The 25,317-nt window shown below is 58.5% G+C and overlaps 1 protein-coding gene across 1 annotated transcript; it reads right to left on the bottom strand.

Annotated features, from left to right (window-relative positions):
• Positions 1–1,883: 1,883 nt before the first annotated feature.
• On the bottom strand, positions 1,884–24,656 carry MICALL2 (MICAL like 2). Its single transcript, XM_037506725.2, has 17 exons — positions 24,457–24,656; positions 16,185–16,233; positions 14,074–14,215; positions 13,046–13,233; positions 12,247–12,362; positions 11,121–11,870; positions 9,220–9,488; positions 8,206–8,299; positions 7,188–7,336; positions 6,551–6,703; positions 5,924–5,997; positions 5,712–5,835; positions 5,354–5,444; positions 5,141–5,214; positions 4,308–4,422; positions 3,611–3,657; positions 1,884–3,262 (listed from the first exon to the last, which is right to left on the bottom strand). The coding sequence occupies exons 1-17, from the start codon at positions 24,597–24,599 to the stop codon at positions 3,153–3,155; spliced, it is 2,688 nt and encodes an 895-aa protein (XP_037362622.1). The 5' UTR covers positions 24,600–24,656; the 3' UTR covers positions 1,884–3,152.
• Positions 24,657–25,317: the final 661 nt, after the last annotated feature.

Genomic DNA, 25,317 nt, shown 5'->3' with positions numbered 1-25,317 from the left:
CTGGGGGGCCCTCACAGGGGCTGGGATGGATGGGGGTCACAGGAGTAAAGCCCTTTCTATGACAGTCTGGGGTCCCAAGGTCCCAGCACAGGCTCAGCACCCTACAGGCCAGCAGATCCCAGCCAACGGGCTGGAAGTGGGATCCAGACCCAGTGGGGTTGTCCTGGTTATGCAGGCCTAGTGCCCTCTCTGAGTGTGGAAGGTAAGGCCTCCAGCTCTGAGATGCCCAGAAAATCCCCCTGAAGACCTGGAACCCCTTCCTGTGCCCTACCCCTTCTGTCCCTTGCTCAGTTCTGGAGGGTAGTGTGGGAGGTGCTGCATGTGCCCAGCCAGAGCAGGGCGGGCCAGACCTGGGTACCCCCACCAGTCTGTGCCTGTTGGGTTCAGGCAGGTTTCAAGGGCGGCAGACACCCGCAGGACTGCATCCCCGTCACAGCGGGGAAAGCTGGGCCCCAGAAAGACGCTGCCAGCCCAGCATCACCACCTCAGCGGCAGGTTCCACCCCCTCCCTCACTCACCTCCTACCTTGTGCTGGGCACTCTCTGGGTCCTGGGGACCCCAAGGAGCAACAGACAATGAGAGCCCTGACTTGGGGAACATCCTCTCAGAGGAGAAAACAAGATAAATGTCTAAACTCAGAAAGTGACTTCAAGTGTCAAAAATAAGCTAGGGTGGTAGGCAGACTCGGGGGGCCTGGAAGCCTCTCTGAGCAGGGTACTTCAAGCACAGATCTGAGAAGGAGCCAGCCTTGTGCAGGACAGGGCTCAAGGCGGAGGCCCAAACAAGGACAAAGGCCCTAAGGTTTGCTTGAAGGAGGCCAGAGAGGCTAGAGCAGAGGGAGGGGGAAGGATGTGAGGTTGGAGGGATGCTGGGAAGATAGCCGGGGCCTTGGCTTCCATGGGAGCTGGCAGGAGCCCACCTCCTTCCCTGCAGGTCAGTGCCTGGGCCTGTCTGGGCCACTCGGGCGCCCCTTGTCCCCTCCTGCTGCAGCCCCACAGGCCCACTCACCACTGGAATACGCCCAAACCTCTACACGGTTCCCTCTGACCCACAGGGCCATGTGTGGATTTCAGAGTGTGTTAGGGGTGCCATCCAGGAGACAGCCTCCCTTAATACACCCCCACGTCCACCGATGGGAACACTGGTGTGTCTGGGAGACAGGCCAACTTGCACAGAGCCAGCCCTTCCTATATGCATAGGCAGGAGTCGCTGTCCAGGAACAGCCCAGCAGCCCTGGGCTTGTGTCCGCACTGCCCTCATGTGTGGGGTGGGCCCAGGGCTAGTGAGACCTGGACAGATTTTCTTCCAAGCTGTGGGTGTGGCAGCAGAGAAGCCAGACCCAACTTGTACCCCCAGGGGCCACCCCAGTGGCCCCATGTTACTGCCTGCTCTGCCCACTGGCTGGATGCGTGCCCTAGGACCTGGGAATTACATGCATGCCAAGGACACAAACATGTGGTGCTATCAGTATGGTATTGGAGGGTTTGCAGGAGCTCGGGCCTGGGGACTTGTTAACCAAGCACTAGCCTGTGTCCACAGGGCACCCCCACGGCTGCTCTAGAATCCCAGGTCAGGACAGAGGCCTCTGAGGTTCGTCTCAGCAGGACCACCAAAGGGCTAGACAATACACTCTCTGGATCCTGCCCAGACAGTCTCAAAGACCCTACCCTTGGAGGGGCTCCCAGAGCCACATGGGGGATGCAGTCCCAGGAAACCTGGAGATGGTCCCAGGTTTCGGTCCTAGGCACATCTAACTTACTGTGTGACTTCAGGGGGATCTCAACGACTCTCTGTGCCTCAGTTTCCTTATCAGTAAATTGGAACCACTCTGCCAAGTGGCACTCTGCCTCCCCCTGGTGGGAAAGAGGACACACTGCTGAGGGTCCCGGTGGGACACGCCTGCGAGGACATGCAGGGACAAGGGTCTCAGCCAGAGGGTCAGGCAGGCCACCCTACATGACTATTTTCCTAACACACATCTCACCCACCCCATGCTCAGAACTGCTCACAATGCCCAGCACCCACACAACGAGCCCAAGCTGCTCCACCTGGTCAAGTGTCTCCAGCCCTGCTGACCACTTGGGGCAGCCCCTTCTCCCAATCACCCACCCTCCATTCTCTCCAGGAGGTACCCTGCTGTAGCTGGAGGACAAGCATAATGCCCTCAGAGCTCTGAGTGTCTCCACCACCATTGCTATTAGTGTCCCCCACAGCACACCAAAGGCTCAGAGAGGGCAGCATTCTAGCCCATGGCCACACAGCTGAACAGCAGAGTTCTGAATGGAATTCATTGCTACACCAGGCAACTACCCTCCCATGCATGTCATGCTCCCACCTCATGTCCCAAGAATCCCCATCTGAGACCCTACAGTGCCCCGTGAAGGCAGCAGGATGCAGTGTGAGCTCTGTGGGACCGAACACTCATGCAGGTGCTCCCAGCTCTGTCCCTGGTGAATCCACTTGCCACCAGATGGGTGAGTGCTGGTGTTTTGCCATTGCCAAGGGCCCACCAGGAACACCATGGCAGGCTCCCACAGAGACCAGAGACAGCACAGGCACAGTCACAACCCCGCCCCTTGATGGATGGGGAGACCAAGGGCCAAAGGCAGAAGCTCTCGGGTCACCTTGAGCTGGGTGAGGACTTGAGTCTGAGGGCCTCCCCTTAGTCCTTCCCTGTCCGACTGCGTCCCTCTCATCGAAATTGCGGAGGGTGGTGAGCACCACTCCCTTGCAGGACATCAGGAACTCAGGCCAGGGCCGATGCTCAAATCTGTCCTTCCTAGAGCTTGGAGGGCCAAGGTCACAGATGTCAAGTTGTGGAGACCCCAGACGTGACCAGCACCTACAAGCAGTTCCCATAGATCCGCCCATTCCTGAGACCAGGCCAGAAAGAGGCTAAAATCCCTACCTCAGAAGCCCAGGACAGGCCCAGAGGGGCTGGTACCCGCCAAGGCACAGCCTGTTGGTGCAGTGCTAGAGCTCAGCCCAGACCTCCAGTCCCATAAATGAGAGACAGCGCCGGGCTACATGGCCACCTTCTTTATTGAGGCGGCTTAGCCCCACAGAGAGGAGCTGCAGGTCCCCACTGCCTGTTTCCTCTCCCACAGCACCTATCTGGCCGCAAGCGAGGGTTCTGCAGCCCGGCAGGTAGCTCACTCAGGGGTCTTTTTAATGGTCTTTTTACTGTTCTTTCGGACAAAGGGGAAGCGGGACTTGAAGCTCTTGCTCTTCTTCTTCTGGTCCCCGCCGCTTCTCTGGAGGTCTGGAAGGACGACACAGACTCAGCTTGCCTGCTCCCAGCACCTCCTCCTGCTGGGACTACCCCACCTCCCACCTGTTAGTGCTCTCCCTCGCACCAGCAGAAGCCAAGATCCTCCACCCACCCCTACAGCAACAAGCCAGACCCCCGCCTTCAGAGTGTCCCCTAGACTGGGCACCACTGGAGGGCACGGCCCTGCTAAGTGCTCCTGCACCCCAACCATGTAGTCACTGCTACTTCTAAGCTTCTCTAAGTAACAGGGAGCAGGCTCCTTGAAGCACCCACTCCCACAGAGGCCCAATGCACCCAACAGCCCCAACCTCCTCATGCTGCCCATGACCCCAGAGTTACCCAGGTTCTGGATCATATTCTGTAGCATCTCATCCTCCTCTTGCTCCCTGAAACAGGAATAGGGGAGGCTGTGAAGTGCCCTCAGGGAGGGGGCTTGGGAGGGGTGATGGGTCTATCTCGGAGCCTCGCACCTCAGCTGAGTGCATCTAACAGGAGTTACATGCCAACAACCGCCACCAGGGCACACCCTCCCCTCCCCCTGGAGAGCTGGTTCCTCAGGGTCAGTCCCTTATTAGTGACATGGGGCAGGAGGAGCCTGGGATGACCTGGGACAGTGACTTGGGGACAGGAGGGGCCTGGGTGACCTCTGCTATGGCCCTTTTAGGTCATGGAATGACATGTTTGAGTACTGTCCTGGGTGACCGACCCCCAAGTGGCCTGAACAGGTCCTTGCCTAGGCACAGACCTAGGAAGCCATGGGATGGTTACGAGTTGGCAGCTGGCCCTGCACCAGGAGACAGATGTGGCTATGTCCTTTTAAATAAAAATCTAATGTAAAATCTGGCCCTTGGAGTCAGACCAAAATGCCTAGTCAGACTGACAGCAAGTTCCTAGCAGCACAGACAGAGAACATTCCAACCTAAAGAAAGTTCCATCAGTAGTGCTGATCCTGCTCTCACCTGAGTTCCAGTCCCCCTCAGCTGGACCCCACCTTCTCTCACCTGGGTTCTGACCCCTCGCCTGGACCCACCCTCACCTCAGTCGATCTTCATCCAGGGAGTCGATGATATTGCTGCGGTCGTTCACAGTGTTCACATACTGGGCCAGCAGATCCTTCTCCCGCTGCAGGTCCTGAGGGGACTTCAGGGCCTCTGCACGGACAGCCTGCCATTAGCTGAGCCCTGCTGTCCCCACCTGCTCAAGGACACAATACCCCCCTGCTGGAGGAGGGGGGCAGAGTCCTGGGGGCATCTGGGCCTGTGAGAGTCCGCAGCCTGTGGTGGGTGCCTGGCAATGCTGAGTGAAGGAATGAGTGAAGGAATGAAAATGAATGAGCAAATGGAGGAACGAAGGCATAAATGAATGAACGAAAGAACAACCATATCAGAGACTGAGTGTGGCTACCCTTGCCCAGGTCATCTCACCCACACCCACAATATCTGCCCATAGGAGAGATGTGGCAACTGAGGCTCAGGGCACTGTTGCCCCCCATCCCCATGAGAGGAAAGGTCAGAGGGCGGGGACTGCCAGAACCCCAACTCCCAGCTGCACCAACCACACGCCAAGCCTCACACTTCCGGAATGCTCAGTGCCCACACATGCACACATCGGCTCGTAAATCCTCACAGCAGCTGCAGGAGGGAGTCACTACTCCCCCCACTTTGCAGGGATGAAACCCAGGCACAGAGATGTCGAGTGAGTTGGTCATGGACACACAGCCAGGTTACTGAGTGTGTGATCACCACCCTCAGCTTCTTCAGAGAGTGCCCTCAAGGGGGCCCTGAAAAGGCCATGCATGGCCACCTCCCGAGGCTGAGGCCCTCTGCCCACCTCCCTGCCTTCGGGTTCCCCCTCAGGGAAGAAACACACCAGGCTGGGCCATCAGCTGGCGCAGCTCCTCCTCAATGTCCAGCTGCTGCTCCTCCAGGTGCTGGTTCCTGACTCTGTCAGGTGACACAGGTGTGAGGCTGGCTCCCTGGACAGGCCACCCATGCCCACCTGCCCACCCACCCATGCTGAGAGGAGGGGCCTTCCAGGAGGGGCCCTGCATGCAGGCAAAGGTGTAGTAGCTGGACCTCCTACTTGTACATCAGCTCCGACTCCTGCCTCAGCAGCAGCTGCTTCTCATGGATGAGTCGGAACCAGTCCACCATGAGGGCGTCTTCAGACTCATCTGCAGAAAGGGGCTGGGCTGAGCAGGGCCAGGCAGAGGCCATGCAGGGGTGGCCTGCCTGGGTCAGGGCCCAGGCCAAGGGTGTCCCCAGGGTCAGGCTGGCAGAGCCCAGTCCAGTGGCAAGGGGTTGGCCCACCCCAGAAGAGCTGGGGTCAAAAGGGAGGACCATTGTGGGTGGGGGACCAGGGCTGCATCAGGAAATCATTGGGGAGAGAGGGGCCTGACTCAGGAGAGTGGGGGCCAACCTGGGGTTGGCAGTGGGCTCACCTCCCTCTGCTGCCCGCAGGCGCTTCTCCAGTTCCACACCCCGGAGTTCTAGGGCGTCTAGCTGCACCCCAATATTCTGCACTTGCTTCTGGATCTCCTCCTCAGGCATGTAGTCAGGGTGCAACTGGGGATGAAGAGGTGGTGAGGGGCAATCAGAGGTGCCGGGTCCCCAGAGGGCTGAGCTCCTGCTCACCTCCACCCAGTCTACTCACCCTGACCGGGGAGGTCACTGCTTTGCCACGTGGGCTGCGGACATCAGCTGGGCCCTGCAACCATGTAGCCCTCCCTAGAGGAGGGTAGGATGACTCCCTTAGACCTTGGGGTCATTAGACCCCACACGACCCCAACATGGCCTGGAAGGCAGCCCAACCTCCAACACTGGGTTCACTCAACCCACTGCCCTGGGAGGCCCCTGCACTCTACTTCATGCCCTGGGCATTTCTGCACAGGTGCCCAGAGCTCACAGACAGACCCAGGCACCCCCATGAGGTCCCCATGCCTACCCTGGTCCTGCTCCTCTCCAGATCACCAGCACCAACACCCCCTCCATCATTGCCAGGCATCTCTGCCTCAGGAGCAGGGCGGCAGTGGGGCCTGTCCACCCCGCTCCTTTCCCCTGGGGAAGGGCCTGAGCTTGCAGCCCAGTCCTCCAGTCCTCTTGCTCCATCTAAAATTTGCAGGTTGGCCATCTCCATGTGTGCGTATGCTGTTCACTTCCCAGGCATACTTTCCCTCCGTTCTGGGGCTGATAAATTCCTACCCACCCTCCAAACCCCCACCACAAGAGTCCCCTTTCTCCCAACCCCAAAACAAACAGGGGCCAGTGTGGCTGGGCTGACCTGGGTCACCCTGAGCATGGGGCTTCTTCTCCTCCTTGCTGTTCCAGGTCCCTGAGGGCTTGGGCTGAAGCCAGTCACCAGAAATATCCAAATTGGCAGGGATATTAAGCTTCTTGCGGTGGGACAGGGATTGGGACGGAGATGAGGATGAGACTGGCCATGGACAGAAGAGAGCCACATGTCAGCCACACTGCAACCCTGAGCACCCCCCTCCCCGCCAGAGCACCACAGCCCTCACAGCCCTGGGCTCTTGTTCTGCTCCACTGGTCATGACCACCTGGGGAGCAGGATGGTGACTCTGGTCAGCAGGGGAAACACAAGCCCAGCGTGAAGTGCTCAAGGTCACAGAGAAAGTGATGTGAGGGCTGGGTGAGGACCTGGGAGTGCAGACACACTCCACATGCATGTGTACATGCACACACACACACACGCAACACACACACACACAACACACACTACCCACCCAGGACCAGCTCTTCTGGCTGAGCAGGACACTATCCCCTCCTCCCCGCCTCCCCAAGACGGTGGCCACACAGTTCCCAACCCTTAGGATACCTGCCCCCAGAGCAGAGGACTGCCCAGGCCCAGGGGCACCAGGAAGGCATCTGGAGCCCTTGAGGACCTGTCCAGCCATTACCTGAGAGGCCAGCCCTCGGGCCAGTGGGGCCTGGTGCACTGTCAGACTGCTGTGGTGTCAGGGTGACATGGATGCCCCCCTGGGAGCTCCCCGAGACCTTCTTGGGTACATCACTGGCCCTCGGCGAGGTTTCCTTTAGCTCCAGTGCCCTGGGTGGGAGGCAAGCGGTCAAGCGAGAGAGGGACGGGCCACCCCCACACCTACCCAGGTGAAGGGAACTTGCTGTGCCCTCAGGGGTTGTGGGCTGGTTCCAGGACCCCCTAGGGTGCGGGCGTGTTACCTGTGCACCCAGCTCCATGGCGTGAACACAGGCTCAGGAAGTCACAGCTGAGGCACACATGGGCACACACCCACCCCAGGCCCAGAACACCCCAGTGCACACCTGCAACCCCGGTACCCGCCCAGGTACACCATGGCCACAGTACACCTGGGCAGCCACTGTCCAGCTGACCCGGCCAACGTGCCAGCAGCCAGGCGGACTCCTATTGTGTGGCCTCGTCCCCTGGAAGCTACAGTCGTTCTCTCAGCCTCCCGTCCTAAACAAAGTTTCTGGGGGGAGTCACCCCTTTCCTATTACCAATCCACAGTGCAGGGAGGTCCTAGCCCCAGCTCCAGGGTCAGGCCTGGTGAGCACATGCCAGCTGCTCCAATGATGGAGGGTCTTGAGAGAGTAATGGACTCTCCCTGTAGCTGCCCCACCTGCTGACATTCTGGTTCCATCAGGGCACGTGGTCCTGTATCACTCAGCCAGTGTGAGCTCCCCTCAAGCACCACTGTGACTAGATGGGTGTGAGCCGACTAGGCCTGTATGAAACAGCTTCTGCTCCTGCAGCTGGAATGTTCGCAGAGATGTGCACACACCACGCATGCTGTCATTCATCTGTAGCATGTGCTGAGAGCCTACTGTGCGTCAGGCCCTGTGCTACCCTGGCCACGGGCTCCTGCGCAGGTGCCTGTGCGTACAAACCACCAGCACAGCTGTGCTCTAGCCAGAGCCCTGACCACCCACGGCCCCTACCTCTCAGTGGAGTGCTTCTTATCCACGGGCTTCAGGCGGGCCCTCCATCCTGCTGGCCCATCCACCTGGTCTTCCTGAGGACTGGCACTGGGACCTGGGTGGTGGGCAGGTGATAGTTCATATGTGGTGGGTCCAGGTAAGGGAGTCTATTGGAAAGGCTGGACCTCACCTTCCTATCTTCTTGCAAGCACCCCCTCAAGCACCTCCACCACCAGCCCAGCTCCCTGTGCCGTGTGTGCCTGGGGCATCACTCACCCTCTTTGGGCCTCAACTTCCCCTGCTACCAAATGGGTGAGTGTGTGGTGGGTTGAGCCCTCTGGACAATGACTGTTCCTGTCTCTGTGGATGAACAGCTGGGCAGCAGAGGCCTGTCTAAAGCCTTCCTGGCTCAGCCAAGGGAAAGACCCAAAGGAGGAATGCTTTGTGTGGTATGTTCTGAGCTAGCTCAGTAGTGTCAAGGGCACCCCTAAGAGGCAGTCCAGGTACCCTGAGCATAAGGCCATGAAACAGGGATGTGTGGTCCAGTGGGCTCCAGGGAAGTGTGAAGACCTCAGAGCACAGGGACACCGGCTCAGGCCCAGGCAGACACACACAGGAACGGCAGGTGCCAAAACCCCGTGGGAGAAGGAAAGGCCACACAGATGAGAGCAGAGCTGGAGTGGAAACTGCCCGCCTGGCATGGACCATGCTGTGGGGGGCTGGCCAAGGGGCATCCAACAAGAAGTACAAGCTGGGGGTGGTGTGAAGTCCTGCCACCCCATGGGATATCTGCCACCACAAAATGGAGGCAAGGGAGACAGGAAAGCAGGAACCAGGGAACACTCCAAAGCACTGTAACGAATGACAGACATGAAGAGGGGAATCCCAGAGCCACATTGTGAAACAGCAAATTGCTGCAGAAATGTAGGCTGGGGAGCAGAATGGCCATGACACACAGGAGACCCTAAGTGACAGCATGGAACAGCAGACCCTCCCACCCCGCCCCGCCCCCACCATACATTAGCAGGCTCTGACCCTTTGCCAATGAGACCTCTGGCTTCAGCCTGGATCCTGTACCCGCCCTGCCGACTTCTGAGAGCACAGTCGAGCTCTTCCTGCCTGTCTCGGGTAGTATGGGTACCCGCGAGGTGGTGCCGGCACTCAGGGGGGCCAACGGCTCAGTCTTCGCAGTGGGGCTAAGGGGCTGGGGAGACAGCGACTGTGACACCTTGACTGTCGGACTTGCTCGTGGCCTTTCAGTTCTGGAATGGGAATTTGGAGCAGGGGAGGTAGCTGGGAGGGGCCTGTGGGCGAAAAATCAGGTGTCAGGCACTGATGGATCCAGGATCCCTCCCACCATGGCCCCCAGGCAGAAGCCTCCTGGCAGCTGGTTCCTACTGCCCACCCTCCTGAGGTAGAACAGTCTGTGTCTCCACAGTACTGACCATGGGCCTCCATGTATCAGCAGTTGATTTTATCCTCCTGTTTAACTCCAATGTTGCCTGAGATTAAAATGTCCCTGAAACATACTATGCATGGAGTGCACAGGTAGAAATTGCACCCCAGTGCCTTCATCTTCCACCTTCGTCTTCCACCCTTCATCTGCCTAGAAGCACCTGAGACTGCACAGCGGAGGCCCCCTGCCCAGAGCTACAGGCCAACCTAGCCCTGTTCTAAGCAACACTCATGGGGTCTCTACAAGGTACCTATCTCTGGTCATCCTGTCTCCCTCCCTCCAAGTGCACACATGCAAGAGGTAGGGCTGCTCACAGCCAGGGGGTCCAAAGCAGGAACACCAGATACCTCCTGCAGCCAGCGCAGCCCCTCTGTGTGCCCCTCCCCTCTGGCGATCCATTTATCCTCTTACCCACTCTCTCCCAGGGTGACTGTGCTGGGTTCCCAGGACTGGGCCCACCCAGTCAGACACACTGCTCCAGGGAGCACTCCCTGAAGAACCCACACACCATGACCTCAGCTCCCAGGTGCCCTAGATACCCCAGTGCCAGAGTGGCAGGAGGGTATGGCCTCTATGGGCTCCAGCCACTGATCCAGTGGGGTCAGGCTGCTCTGAGGGGTCAGGCCACCCCCACAGAGAAGGGGCACAGGCATATATGTCAGCCAGCCTGGCTTGGAATCTCCTTACTCGCTAGGTGACTGTAGTGGGGTGCTGTTTCCCCAAAATTCATGTCCACCTGGAAGCTCAGAGCGTGACTTTATTTGGAAATAGGGTCTTTGCAGATGTAATCAAGGTAAGACGAGGTCATCCTGGACTAAGGTGGCCCTAAGTCCAATGGCAGCGTCCTTACAAGAGATAGAAAGTGGACAGACACAAGGAGGCCATGTGAGGAGAGCAGCAGAGACAGAGGAGGTAGCCACAAGCCAAGGCAAACCGGGAGCCCCCAGAAAAGGCAGGAAAGGTCCCCTCCAGAGCCTTCGGAGGGAGTGTGCTCTGCCGACACCTCTTTTCAGACTTCTGACCCCAGAATTGAGAGGGCATGAATGTCTGTTGTTTCAGTCCCCGGTCGGAGGTGCTTTGGCCGTCCAGGCCCACGACACTAACTCAGTGACCTCTGACGGCGTCTGCTCTGTGTGTGGTGTGCACAGGCTCTGGGGGGGGGGGCACTGTGCCATCACAGGGGAGGCTCAGAGCTGTGCTGAGGTCCAGCTGACTCACCACTCGGAGCCTGTCACCCTGTCTGTAGCCTGGTCCTCAGACAGGACCGAGTGTGTGGCAGACTCACCACGCCTACAGCCAAGAGCACACAGCACTACACATTCTCCCCATTTTCCAGAGAAGAAAACTGAGGCCCCCCATCACATAGCCAGATGGAGGCAGAGCCTGGAAACTCTCCCCAGACACCCCAACCTTTCTAGCTCCTATGGGTCCCAGTGGGTGATAGAGGCTGCAACCCCAGTCCTCACTCCACCCCACCCACCTGCCAGCCTCCGAGGAATCTGGAAGGGTCTTCCTAAGGAAGTTCAGTGCCTGTTCCCTGCTGCTGTCCCTGGGAGGAGCATCTGCTGGCACTGGGGCCCTGCCGGCTGCACCAGGGCTAGGAGGCACTCCGGACGTCTGGAAGAACTTCTCCCGGGCCTCCTGCGTCCTAAAGGCTGATGGAGTCCAAGTCGAGGCATCCGCTGGGCTTGGAGACACTAAACTTGAACTGAACTTGGTCTGGGAGGCTGCCCGGCCTTGTGGCGTGGCTGGGTGAGAATCCAGAGCACTTGGGGTCGTGGCAGGACGGGGGCTCATTGCTGCTGTGTCCTGTGCTGGCGATGACCACCCTGTTGGGGAGCTATTAGTCACACGCATGCTGGCTTTGCTGCCCACAGTGCCCGAGGAGAGCCTGAGCTCAGGCGGGCGCCCCACATGGTTGCATGAGGAGGTGGTGGCTGGTGGGTCAGTTGCAGCTGAAAGGAAACCTTTGGCAGTCGAGTTGCCCACAGATGGCTCCCGGGCTGGAAGCCTGGACTTCAGCTCTGCATCTCTCTGCCCATTCACCTTCCATGGGGTGCTGGGGGCCTTGGAGTCCGTAGAGATGGCTTCAGGCCGTCGGGGGGCTGAGCCTAGCAACTTGGGACTTGCAGAGGTGACTTTAGGGTGGTGGTTGTTGCAGATGAAGACACCTGGCTCTCCTGTGGGCCTGTAGCCCCCCGAGTACAGTGTGTTAGAACACTCCTTACACCTGGGGCAGCAGAGAAACATCATGAGGAAGCTCATCCGCACAGGCTCCCACATACACCTGTACCACCGCCAGACCCCACCAAGAACCTCATGAGGGACATGGACACCCCAGAGGATGCTAAGACTTGCTAAGTGTTAGGAATGACCATGAGGGCACCCCTGTGCCCTGCAGGGGCCCAGGCTGTGGGAGAGGTCACAGAATGAAGAACCCCACCAAGAAGGGGCAAGTCAGTGCATAGAAGGACACCGTCCCCTCAAAGGGGACAGTGGGGAGGTCAGGGTTCAGCTGAAGGCATGTCCATGAACAGCTGGACTTTACTGATGGAGCTTTGGGAGGTGTCGGGGGGTTGGAGGGGCAGCATGTGAGTGGGGCCTACCTGAAGCAGCTGCGGTGGTAGACCCGCCCATCCGCCAGGTGCCGCTGCACCAGGTGCACGTGCTCTCCGCAGATTCCACAGGTGCTGCTGACCGAGCTGCCCACTGAGGCCAGGCCCTGGGAGGGGGCCAGCTGAGTGTCTGAGCCTTCATATTGCCGCAGCCCACCCTCCTGACAGGTGCCCCACCAGCAGGGCCTTAAAGACTGGACATTGAACCCCAGAAGAGCAGCCTGCAAGGGTCATCCCAGGCCAACTTGGAGCCCAGGGAAAGGAGTTGGGAGCTGATCTTAGGGGTCCGGAGAGGTGCTAGGAGGCAGATTCCAGCACTCCCTCTTCCCTGCCAAGGTGGAAAACTCAATCCAATGCCAAACACCCTGGGGCACCTCAGAGTGTGGGGACAGCAGGGGGCGCCCAACTACCAGTTATCAGGGGTCCTCAGTCTTCATTTCTGAAAAGTGGGGGTGCTGTCATTTACAGGACTGGTCTAAGAGAAGGGCCCTCCAGCAAGCTTCCCCCGCCCCACCTGGGAGGGAGGGACCCTCTTGCAGCCCAAAAAAGTCTGGGTCCAAGACTCAAGATCTGCTGGCCAGGGCAACCTCCCTGTTTACCCATCTGTGAAATGGGGATCATGTCCCGGCCCTGCAGGATTAAAGGAACTCAGTCCTGGGAGGCTCCTGATCAGTAGCAGCTAAAGCTGCTGCGGACCCCACCCCAGGTTTGTGGTCAGAGGCCAGCCCTGCTCTGTGAGAGTTGGTGGAAACGCCGAGAGCCAAAGGAAGGGAGGTGCTGGGATGCTTACAGCCTTTAGGGGAGAACCTTCTGCAGCCCCCTTCTTCTGTTGCACGATGGGATTTGTTCTGACTGGAGATAGCGGCTGCGCCCGGGCTGGAGGGGGAGAGGGTCGGCATGGCTGGGACAGGGTCTTCTTCCCAGAAGGTTCCTCGTCAGAGCAGGTGGAGGGCCTCTTCACACCATGCAGGCCACCGACTGACAGGAGACACAGGTCAGGTGCCTGGCCCAGTGCCAGTCTCCCTTGGGGATCCCTAGCCCAGTAGGAGGGCTGTATCCTGGACAGAGTGGGGATGGGCAGCTCCTGCTGTCTGGGGAGCTGGAGAGGGGGTGGCACATTCCCAGCAGAGGCCTCTCTTCCAGAGGCTCTCCCTGAGAGCCCAGATCCGGGTCAGGGAATGGGGACTATACAGGCGGGGCTGGCCCTGTGTCCAGAAGGATTCCCGGATTTCTAAGGTCAGGGTGAGAGGAATGTGAGGGGAGGGGAAGGAGCTGAGTGGCATGCTCAAAGCAGCTGGAATGGAATCCCTGGGCCTGACCTTCCTTCCCCCTCCCAACCCCCCCCACCCCTGCCCTGCTAACTGGAGCACCCCCCCCCTCCCTTTCTGGTGGGAGCATCTGGAATCAGACCCACACCTGGTCTGTTGAGCTATCCAAGGCAAGAGGGATGGGCACAGACCCGCAGTGAGGCCCAGGGAGGGAAGGACTGGGGAGAGGGGATGGGCTGAGCCTGTTCCAAGTAGGCAGATGCGAGGACTACGGGCCCTTGCAGCAGGACAGGGGGGAGTCCCTGATCCTCTGGGAGACACGGCAGCACTGGGTTGGGGCAGGGAGTCTACATGCAGCACCAGAAAGGCCTCCCTGCTGCTCCACGTCAGACATGCACCTCTGGCAGCAAACAGCGCTGGACATGAGCTGAGAGGGAGCAGATGTGCAGGCAGAGGGAGGGTGTACAGAGGGAGGGCCTGGTGGTTGTGACGGCCTGGGACGGTGGCCCCTGGGTGGTCTCTAGCACCCGTCCTGCAGCCCTCAACTTACTGGGGGAACGTCCATGGAAGTAGTTGTAGTACTGAGACACATAGGTGAGGATACTCAGCCGGTCGGGCACCTTCAGGGCGACCATGTCCTCGGCGTCCAGCAGGGCAGGGATACCCAACTGGTCCTCAGCCACACGGAAGGCCTGGGGGCAGGAGCAGCAGTCAGTTCTCTCCCCACCCCTACCTCCAGCCCACCCTCCTCAGTCAGGCCACCAGCTCAACTTGGAAGAAACCCTCCTAGAACTCAGAAAGGTCTAGATTCACAGTTCAAGCCCTGCCAGCCTGCAGGACCGCCCTGGGCTCAGATTACCCATCTGCACAATGGCAATCAGGCCCCAGCCACATGAGATTGAAGAAACTTGGGGAACTAGTTCCAACAGTTGTGCCCCAGTGCCAGATCCCCAGAGATGGGGGAGCCCACCCCATCTGAGGCTATTCATTTTGAAAGCTCAATCCATGTCACTTTTGAGATTCCCTGTACGTCCCTGAACACACACAGCCCTGGCCAACAGCGAACCTTCTATGGTCGAGGGCAGTTTTCTCCATGGGACAGGTCCTCCCCAGGCCAAAAAGGATACAAGGTGACTATGTCCTGGGAGACAAAGCAGGGGTAGGAGGGGGACACAAAGCTCTGGACTGGGAAGGGGCCTCCCCAGGACAGAAAACAAGTATCCCTCTCGGTTCCTGGTGGCTGTCCCTGGTTCTCCTATCCCTGGCTACTCCCTCTGTACTGGGGTGTTGTGGGGTGTTGTGGGTGTCTGTAAGGATGTCTTTCCTCACCTTTCCCAGCATTGGCAGCCCAGAAGCCACCTGCCTTTAAATGCCCATCCCTAATCTGACAGCTCCCAAATCTCTACCTGACCCTTTTCCCAAATTCCAGGATTGCAACTCTAACTGCATTCAACCCCCACAGGATATTCCATGGCAACACCTTGACCTCCATGCATCCAAAACGGGGGACCTGGGCCCTCCCAGACCTGCAGCCCCCACCCAACAGCAGCACCCTCCCCGTGCTCAGACCAAAGTCTCAGCATCTCTGACTCCTCTTTAAAATGGAGCTGCTCTGGGCATCCCCTCTGCCTCCCACCCCTCCCAGCACAGATCCTGTAAAACCAGGAATTCATAGCACACACCATTCAGAGACTCCAAAGTCCGCCCACACCATGCCTGCCCCTCCTCCCCTACTTCTGGTCACACCACCTGCTTCTCCTACAAGCCAGGTGCTCTCCGGCCTTAAGGACTTAGCCTGTGCAGGTCCGGCCACCGGGCACACCCTTCCTCCAGATGCCAGGGCTCCCTCACGTCTCCTCAGCCAGGCCTTTCCTCAAATGGCCACACAAGCCGATACCATGGCCCCACGCCCCACCGCTTCCCACACGCTACTTCTTGTCACCACACCAACAGAACTTTCTGTGACCACGGACGTGTTCTATTCCCAAAGTTCCACCTGTAGATATGATTGTTTGAAATGTGGTCAGTGCAGCTGAGGAACTGAATTTGTCACTTTGCCTCATCTTAATTAAGTCAAAATTAAATTCAATTTGTCCACATGGCCCCTGAGGTGGGCACGCAGGCTTGACCATGTAGTGTGCACCGGCTGTGACCCTGCTGGAGTCCCAGGTGTAGAGGACAGGGTCACATGTCCCGCTCACCACTGTACCCCAGGCCAGGACAGGGCCTGGCGCATGGCAAGGGCACAGAGAACACCTGGCCGACTTGAGGGCACGTTTTGCCTCACATTCTATGCACCAGCCCATATGGGACACTGGAGCTGATTTTCAGCAAGGAAGCAGAAATGGCCTTGATGCAGGGGTGGTAGGGGAGAACTTGAATCCAGCCCAGCCCAGCAGTGGGGCCAGAAGCAGTGTGTTCACAACCCTGAGAGGGCAATAGCTGGTGGCCCATCCAAGACCCACCCAGGGCCACCCAGGAGCCCTGCCCTCCTCCCAAAGCCAACTCTGGACCCTGTTCTGCTTGAACCATGCCCTCCCTTGCCAAGAAAGCATGCACCAGCAGGGCCTGGGTATTTCTGGAGAATTGGGGCCACCCAGCTCAGGATGGCTGTGGACCATATGGCCCCCAGGACATGGACTAAGGGTGGAGGACACTCACCAGATTGTTGTTCTCATAAATGTTCTCCTTCTTGAGAGCATTGTAGTCTCTGGAAAATAAAAATACATGTGTCCAAAGCAATTCATAGGGAAGGGGCTGAAGTGTCTCAGGGTCATCTTGCCCAAATGGGGAAACTGAGATGGCACGCCAAGTCTCTGGGTGCAGGGAGGCTGTCCGGCACAACTGAGGCCACCACCACTCCAGTCACCTCAGCCTCAGCCTTCACCCTGGTGGTCTGCAGAGGCCCAGCCTTCCCACTGCACCTGCCACAAACTGAGGTGCAGGCAGCAGGCCCAGAGAAGCAAAGCAGCCAGCCCAAGTGGCCCAGCCAGGGCTCAGCTCAGAGCAGGCTGCTCTTCCAAGCCCCAAAAATCTCATGGGCTGCTGGTTAAGGCCACTATTCTGGGGAGGAGAGCACAGGTGGACATGAGATTCCCAGGGCAAGGGACAGAGCCCATATGCAAGGAGAACAAAGCTTTGCAAGGTCAGCAGGCATGCCGCCCATGATCAGGGCAGGCCAAGCCTCCATCCCACCTCCTGTGCCCCATCATTCAATTATCTACCCAACACCCCAAGCATGCAGCTCTTTATAAATATCCACTTGGTGCTCACACCACAGGCAGTATCAATGTCTGTATGTCACAGAGAAGAAAACTGAGGCCCAGAGCAGCTCTGTGACAGCCATGGCTACACAATGATGGAGAAAGAGGGCCATGGCCTGGTGTCCAGGTGACTGAGGCTTGGCCATTCAGGGGAAGGCATTAGGCAACCACCAGGTGTCCTGTCTCTCCTGATTGAGCAGATCCTTGGGGCTGAGAATATCAGAGCACCCCCCAACCAACACACACCCCCACCCATTCCTCTCCACTCCTCTGCAAACACACACACACACGTGACCTTGGTGCAAGGGCCAGTCCTGGCCAGATGAAGGACTTCCTACAGAGGACAAGAGCACTTCCCCCCTGTGGCAGATCCAGGCTGGCCCAGGGCCTCGTGCACATGCCCCAGCACATCATAGCCATCCCACACCTGGAGGACACTGAGATCCCAGCAGGCAACCTAGCCCAGCCTGACACGGAGGTAAGCAAGCATTTGAGGGGGGCTGATCTGTCTGTCCTCAGTGTTACCACTTCAGTGTGCACAGGATTGTTCTGGAAGCTCAGGGCAGGGGAGAGAGCTCAGTCTAAGAGATACCCAGGCAGCACTGCCTGAGCCCAGGTGAGCCCTCTCTTCTCTGAGGCCTGGGTTTCCCATCTGAGAAGACAACCTTGGCTTCAGATGAATTTGAGGCCCTAGCTGCATGAGCAGGAAGAGGGAGCTGAGTCCCTGTAGCCACCTAGCCTGGATGCCCTGGCTCCCCGCCCTGACCAGATACTGACCCTGCCTCCCTGACCCCCATGACAATGTGGGAGGCCTATTAGCCAGATGAGGAAACTGAGGTGGGGGTAGTGCCCCTCCCCCACTGCCCAATAGTGGTTGCAGGGGAGCTGGGAACTATGGCTCTCCTCCTGGGGAGCAACCCCTCCTCTTGCCCCCCTCACCACCCCACCCCCCCAGCCTCCTTGGGAAACCTTACTGTTTCCGCTTGGACCACCTCCCAGGTAACGTGTTCCAGATGCTGAGACCACCCCAGAGCACAGGACAGGATGGTGAACAGATCTGTCTCCAGGTGGACAAGTGAACAGGAGGAATGGGGAGCGTGGGGGTGGCACGCTCTTGCCAGACAAGGCCTTAGACCAACACAGCCTGAACACCCACCATCCATTCTGGGTTTGTCCCTGCAGGTAGCCACACCCCAAGAAAGTTCACGGCACGTGGAGTGGCAGGTCTCCATTCAAAGTTCTAGGGAACCTTCAGTCATGCGGGCCCCATCGCCCTCCCTCCCGCCCCCAACCCATCTCTTTGAACACTCAATCTCTTCTCCAGACCTGCCTGGGGTCACTGACCAAATGGCTGGCCATGTCCTCAGCAAGATGCCCCAGCAGTGGGAGGGCAAGATAACAAGTTCTGTTTTGTCTCCAAACAAAGAGGAAGGGGGCTCTCTGCCCCTGCATTTGCCTCTTCCAACTCATGGGGCTGCAGCAGTTCCGTCCTGGGATGCAGGCCAGCCATTTGCCTGTAGGGCACTCTCTTCCTCCAGACTCAGAGAGAGCATCTCAGACCCCAGGTGGACCAGGGCACCCCAGTTTCCCAGGTATACCAGGGCACCCCACAACAGCTGAGCAGGTCAGAGACCTGCAGGTAGGGCGGTTGCAGAACCCCCTTCCACACAAGTTCAAGAACCACTGCCCCTTAGAACCAGGCCCATGCTGCTTCCCTGGGCCCCCATGACCTCCACCCTGGCTGGTCTCATGCCACCACACCCGTCCCGGACCAAGCTCGCCCCTCCCAGCCGCTGTGTCTGGGCTCTTGCTGTTCTCTACATCCTAGGGCACCCCGCCAGTCCCCTACCCAGAGGCACCCCACTAGTCCCTGAATGGCCAGCATTTGGCTGGCTGAGGCATGAGCTCATGTCCCCAGAGGCCTGGGGACAACACTGCCTTGCAAATGCCTTCAGAGCACCACGCAGTGACCCACCCATCCCTCTCAGGAAGCATGACCAGTTTTCCTCCAGCAGTGGGGGAACCCCCGGATGGTGTAGTGAGTTGAATTGTTTTCTCAAAAAGATCTGTCAGGGTCCCACAGAACCTCAGAATATGACCTTATTTGGAAAGAAGGTTATTAGGTGAAAATAAGGTCACAAGGTGGGCCCTCAGGCAACAGGACAGCGTCCTTATTAAAATGGGAAGTTGGAAGCAGCCTGTGTGCAGAGAGAGGAAGGCTGTCCTGTAAGCCAGGAGAGAGGTCCTGGAGCCAATTTCCCCTCACGGCTCAAAAGAAATCAGGCTGTAACCCCTGACCTGGAATCTCTGCCTGAGGTGACAAGGTGCATTTCTGGTGTTTGAGTCACCCCTCTGCGGCGCTTTGTTGGTCAAGCCTCAGGGACTGACAGCCTCACTTTCACTAACCTTAGGAGGTGACCAGCCTGCTAAGTCCTTGCGGGACCAAAATGCACCGTTTTAAATGCACAAAGTGCACTGTTTGGTTGGTGAGCAGCTGTTATTCCAGGAGGTGGGTCCTGGCCCAAGAATAGCTTTTTTTTTAGCCAAATGCTCATAATTTAAAATCAAGTATGTTCTGGTAGGACTCAGAGGTACCTGCCACGGGACGGGGCCATACGGCGCGGACTCTGTAAATGCTCATTAATGAGCCACCTCGTCCAATGCTTGCTGACTGAGGGGACTTTCAGAGCGTTCATTTCTTCTTTCTATACCACCCGAATGAATGAAATCATGGGTGTACATGTCTGTCATGCAGTTTGTCCACCAATCAGCTGTCTCCATGCCAACATGGACCCAGCCGGCAGGCATGGCTGAGAGCTGAGGCCTCCAGGCCCCTCCCCGCTTACCTCCCACTGGCCACGACTGACCACTTTAACTGCAGTTGGTCCAGTCAGCCATCCTCCTGCCCCTGGCGCCTTTGGGGCTCTGGGGAATGTGTACCCCTTTCCAAATTCCTGGAGAGCTGACCTCATGCTGTTTATTTCCTGGAACCAAATACAGCTGCAGGGGGTGGGCACGGAGTGGGAGGGGGCTGACAGAAGGGAAAGAGCTTGAGGCTGGCCCTTTTACCCAGCAGCTCCAGCACATCTGGAGTTAATTCAAGCGGGAAGGGGAACTAGGGAGTGGGGGCGGGGAACATGGAAGGGGGAGACAGATAAACAGGCTGAGAACTGAGCCTGAAACAGAGAGGGAGAGTGGGGGCCACACAGGAGAGGTCACTCACAGGAGTGAGGAATCTTAAGGGAAACACACCAAGGCAAATACACCTAGAAGACTCCTGGGAGAGGTGGGGCACAGGAGGCACCTAAGGACAGGTCAGGTCAGGTCTCAGGGCCCCTTCTTGTCACCAGGCAGGCAAGTGAACTGCCCAGCTGTAGGCCTCCCCCAGGCTGGAGCAGACCCTGAGCCCCCACTTGGCCCCAGAGCAGGGTTCAGCAGGAGTCAGTCTGAGAGGCTTTATGGGGAGCAATGGGCACTGGGCTGCCCCCCAGGAGGTAGCTGACAGCCCCCTCCCACACCCAACCTTGGCAGTATGGCTGGAAGTTGGCAGCAGGGCCTCAGACTGGGAACAGAAGGCTTCTGTCCCCAGGCAGCTTCCTGCTGACCCCAAGCCGGCGTGGGAGGAGAGGTCAGCCTGGCCACTCTGGCCCAGCCCACCCTCTGCTCTGGCCCAGGAAGGGAGGCAGCATTGCCTCCAAGTTTTTGGGTGGGGCCCCTGGGTATGAGTTTTTCCTGACTCCCCAACAACAGGCGAGTCTCCCAGTGCAGTCAGGGAGCTGCCCCATGCTTCTGATCCCAGCCTTGCCACAGGTCTCAGAAATTGCAGGGACCTTGAGAAAGATCAGGCTCCCCCACCAACAGGATGGAGGGGTAGGGAAGCCCAGCAGAGCCCCGCTTCCTGACACCATACCCCTGGCTCCCCCATGGCTCCTAGAAACAACCCCTGCCTCAATTGCCCCTCCTGAAATGAGCCAGGGGAAGAAGCCTCACCCCCACACCCATTCTGCAAAGCTGGGACGGGCTCCCCCGGGGCCTGCCTCACCCTGGAAACACCGTGCTTCTCAGGCCCGGGAAGGAAGGGGCTGGCCACACTGCAGCAGCTCCACCCTGACAACTTCACTGCCCAGAGGCACTGGGCATATGAGCTCACCTGGCCATGGGGCAGATGGGATGTCACTGGGGAAACAGCCTCTGTGCCAGCACCCTTGAGGCCTACCTGCAGAGCCTGCAGCCAGGAGGCAGACAGGAGCAGGTTGGCCTGGACTGGCTGGCTCCTCCTGACCACGCTGTCTTCTGACCCTGACTATTCATGCCAGACAGGGGCCCGACCCAGGTGGGTCATACACACCTCCCAGGACAAGGTCATTCATGAACTCCTGAAAGGCAGAGGCAGGACTAGGAGTCAGCCACTGAGGTCTGCCACCTGGTTGGCTTACTGCCCACACTTACTCCTTCAGAGCTACTCTCCACCTTGGGCCAAAAGGAAAAGGCTCCTCATGTGCAGCAGGAAGGATTGAGAGGAGACAAAGAGAAGGACTTCCTGGTGGCAAAGAGGAGACACGCAGACAGGATGTCCACTTTCCTGCTGCGTTCTTCACAGGACAGGAGTCTCGGCGGCTGGGTCGCACCCCCAGGCTGACCTCGGGGGTTCCCCAAGAAGACACTCACTCTGTGCCTGTCCTTCCCCTCATTTCCTCCCTTTCCTGCACCACTGGGGGGTCAGCAGGGCAACTCTGGGCTTCCTGGTGAGACCCGTCTTCAAATTACTAACTTGTCCCCGAGGCACGGCAGGGAGCCCAGGGATGAGAGGTGTCAAGGCGCAAACACTGGCACCACGAAGGGGCTTGGGCAGGTGGTCACACACCCCAATTACACTTGTGGTATTTGATCAACTGGTATCTACCAAGATCCTCCTCTGCTCTGCCACATATGAAAACTGTGCTGGCCTTCTACCACGGCTGTAACAAATGACCACAGATGGGGTTAGGGCAGTTTAAACTGTTGTTTCAACACCACGTTTCTCCCAGTTCTGTAGGCCAGAAGTCTGACATCAAGGTGGCTGCTCCCTCCAGAGGCTTTGGGGGAGCTCTGTTAATATCCCACCAGCTTCTGCTGACTCCAGGTATTTCTTGGCTAGTATCTGCAACACTCCAATCTGACACTGTGTTCACGTGGCCTCCTCCTCAGCTTCCTCAGAGCCCTACCCTGAATTGCAATGGCCTAACTCCTACCATATCTATTGAACCACAAGAGAAAACCCTTTTCTATAGATCTCCAGGGCACCTGTCATGTGCCAGACACCATTCCTCACTGGGGATATAGCAGTGAACAGAAGGGATACCCCCACTGTGTTGGAGTTGAAAGTCCAGTGGGGGCAGATGGACAAAAACCAAGTCAATAGAAAATAAGAAAACTTGATGCCCATGTGTAACTGCAGGGTGGGGGGCTGCCTCTTCCTCCCAGCTTCCTCCAAATCCTGGCCCTCACCATCTCTGGAGTCACCTTGAGAGCTTAGTCATGTATCAGTTTACTGTCTCTGCGAGTAGAATGTCTTCCTGAGACAGAGGCCCAGATAGCTTGCAGAGTGGACAGTGCTGAGTACATAGTAGGCACTCAATAACAGTTAATGATTGACTATAGGATGCCTCTTTGTGCCAGCACACGTACACGCCCATGTGTGCACACCTGTGCTCACTGCAGGCAGTGCGTGCTGGGACAGGCATGCTCACAGCACACACCCAGCAGAGCTGGGAGCGAATGGAAGCTCCAGGGACTCGGAAAGGCCCCAAATCTCCAGTTATACCCATGGTGTCATCCTGAGGCCCCCGGGCCAGCAGACAGCAGCACCATCCTCCCCTCCAATCTCATGCCAGCCTGGGCTAGGCTGCCTGGCTCTGTCCCCAGTCAGCCTTACCTGGGACCCTTTGTGCACCAGGCTGAGGTTCCACTTGCCATCCTCTGCTCCAAGCCTCTCTCCCGATCCCCAAATCCCCAGCCTACTTCCAAAGTTCAGCTTTGAGGGTTCAAAGTGGAAGCACAGGGCCTCCCTGGTGGTACAAGGAGTTAAGCACAGCACTGTGAAGCTGTCCGCAGCTTCTGAGCATGAGTTCGATACCCGCCCAGGGAGCAACCCACATGGCACAGCAGACCTCTCCTGTCTTGCCCGCTGCTCCCCTCAGCAGTATATTTCAGTCAATCCGCCTGTTCTATTCCCTACTGTGTCTCTGTCGATTCTCTTACCACTACCAGCCCCACACTCTGGCCTGTACCCCAGTTCTTGTATGCATAAGTAAATATTTCTTTAAAAAAAACCAAAAAACAAAAACAAAGTGGAAGCACATTCTTCCCGAATACTTTCTGCCTCTGAGGGTGACTTTGACACACAGTTTGAGCAGGAAGAGAAGCTGCTGCCCAAGTGGCATATGAGGACTCCCCAGGAGGTTCCACAAAGGTATTGCACAACCTTGGTGGGAGGAGGAAATGTGCAGCCTTCTTTCTTAAGATTAGCTTCCTTGTAGAGAGTAGAGGACAGTACCTAGTGGTACAGGGGACATCTGGATACAAGGAAGGAGCCCCAAGTGCTGGCACTGCCTCTGCCTGGGACACACTCTGTGACCTAAACAAGGGTGTCTCCTCTCTGGGCCTCAATTTCCCCATCCGTACAGTAAGAGGCCTGACAAAGGCCAGCATCTAAAAGGTGCTGCCTCTGGCCTCTCCCTGACAAACACACACTCCAGCCATTCCATTCTCCAGTTGTGACTTCTCAGAAGAATGTTTGAAACATCATACTTTCTCTAGAATGTGCATGGGCTGCAGGTGGTCTTCCAAGGACACACTCCCTGAGCCTCTGTCCATTCAGCCCAGGCACCCTCCCTTGCAGCAAGTTCACACAAGGTGAGGCAGGGGCTGCAGCCCCACCATACAGAGTGCTGTCCTATCAAGCCAGGCCCCAGTCACTCAGCCAAAGAACATTTGCTGAGTGACTAACCAATAGAACAGTCCAAGGTTAGGACAAGATGCAGCAACAAGACCAGGCCAGCCTACCCAGGCACAGGTCCAAGACCCACCTGGAAGGCAGACAACCTACTACCTCCCCACCTCTAACGGCTCCAGGAGATGGGGGCTAAGCCTCCATCTCCTCCCCTATCACTCAAGGGTGGGAGACATGACCTGCAGGACCTGGAGAGTCTGCTGCTTCTGCTCTGCTTTGGCCTCCCCCACAGTGACCCTGCCCTGAATTCGTAAAGATGCCTGTGAGGGTTAGGGGGAGAGTAGGACCACACTTGAAGCCCCTGATTTCATGGGCAACTCCCAGAACAGCAGGAGTCTCAGAGGGCTCAGAAAGGCAGCTCAGCCAGCTCTTTCCCAGGCAGATGGAAGTGGAAGTGGGAGCGGGTGGCTGTGGCCAGGGCCCAGGACGCTGGCCTGAGTCAGGGGCTGACTAAACCAGCGGGGGCGGCCGGATATCTTGGCCGGGGCCCAGCTCCACTTGGTGGATGGGCAAACTGAGGCCACTGGGAACAGCCTCTAGGGGACCTAGATGGTCCATTTCACCGCAGCAGTCCGGTAGTTCTGACCGCTCCGCTTTCCCCCATTCCAAAGCAGGTCTGAGCCTCAGTTTCCCCGGCAGAGCCCGGGAGCAGCGGGCGCAGGGCAGCGCGGGTACTCACATAAGGTCGGGCCGGTGGCGGTGCAGGATGGCGCAGAAGGCCAGGCCGTCGCGGAACGAAGTGGTCATGTTGGTGATGCTCACGTCCCGGTACCCTTCGCATTGCTGCCGGCACCACTGCTGCAGCGCTTTGATGGCGGCCATGAGGCTAGCGGTGCCCGCCCAAACGGCGGCGGATCCAGCGGAGCGCGGGCACCCCCAGCAGCGCTGGCCCGGGGCCGCTGCTCGGCTCGCCCTAGCGGACCCTGCACAGACCCGCAGGCCCGCCCGCCTGAGCCCGGGAGGACGGCGAGCCGCGGCCGGAGGAACCAGGGAGACTGCGGCCGAAATCTGCCCGGCCGGCCCCGCCCCCGACCGGCCACGCCCCCGGCAGGCCCCGCCCCCAACAGGCCGCAGCCCCGCCCAGGCCCCGCCCCCAGGGGGGACCTAGCTCCAGAAAGCCCCGCCCCCGCGGTGTAGGCTCCGCCCCTAAATTAAAAGCCGGCCCTTCTAGGGCCCGGGCCGGCCCCCGTTGGGTCCAGGTGCCGCCCCCGACTAGTAACGGCCCGGGCAGTTTGCCCTTCCCGGGTCCCCGGAAGGCCCCGTCCCCAGACCCTGCTCTCTGGAAAATTCCCGCCTGGTGCCGCCCCCGCACAGGCTCCACCCCCGGCCAGGCCCCGCGCAAATCCCAGCCTACACTCCGGGGCCCCGGCCCCGCCTCCTCCTGCTGCCCACCGTCCCGGCAGGGAGGAGGCAGTGCTGGTCTTGGGGTCTTGACCTCCGCGGATCCGTTTTGACTTTGCATGTGTGTTTCACGCTAACGGAGAAGCGGCTGGCAAAGGGCACGCTATTGGGGGTCACGGCCAGGAAAGGGTGGAGGCAG

The sequence above is a fragment of the Talpa occidentalis genome, unplaced genomic scaffold (genome assembly GCF_014898055.3).
Source record: "Talpa occidentalis isolate TD23 unplaced genomic scaffold, MPIMG_talOcc4v2.1 talOcc4.12, whole genome shotgun sequence".
Classification (NCBI taxonomy): Eukaryota; Metazoa; Chordata; class Mammalia; order Eulipotyphla; family Talpidae; genus Talpa; species Talpa occidentalis.
The sequence above is the reverse complement of the archived record's forward strand: the minus strand, read 5'-3'. Positions and strand labels throughout refer to the sequence as shown.

Excerpts from the sequence above, each read along its gene's own strand:
- MICALL2 (XM_037506725.2), bottom strand. The coding sequence starts at position 24,599 with ATGGCCGCCATCAAAGCGCTGCAGCAGTGGTGCCGGCAGCAATGCGAA. Across the intron at positions 13,234-14,073 it reads CTTCCATGGACGTTCCCCCA|TCGGTGGCCTGCATGGTGTG; the intron begins GTAAGTTGAGGG and ends GTCTCCTGTCAG. Across the intron at positions 4,423-5,140 it reads CCAGCTGATGGCCCAGCCTG|AGGCCCTGAAGTCCCCTCAG; the intron begins GTGTGTTTCTTC and ends CTGTCCGTGCAG.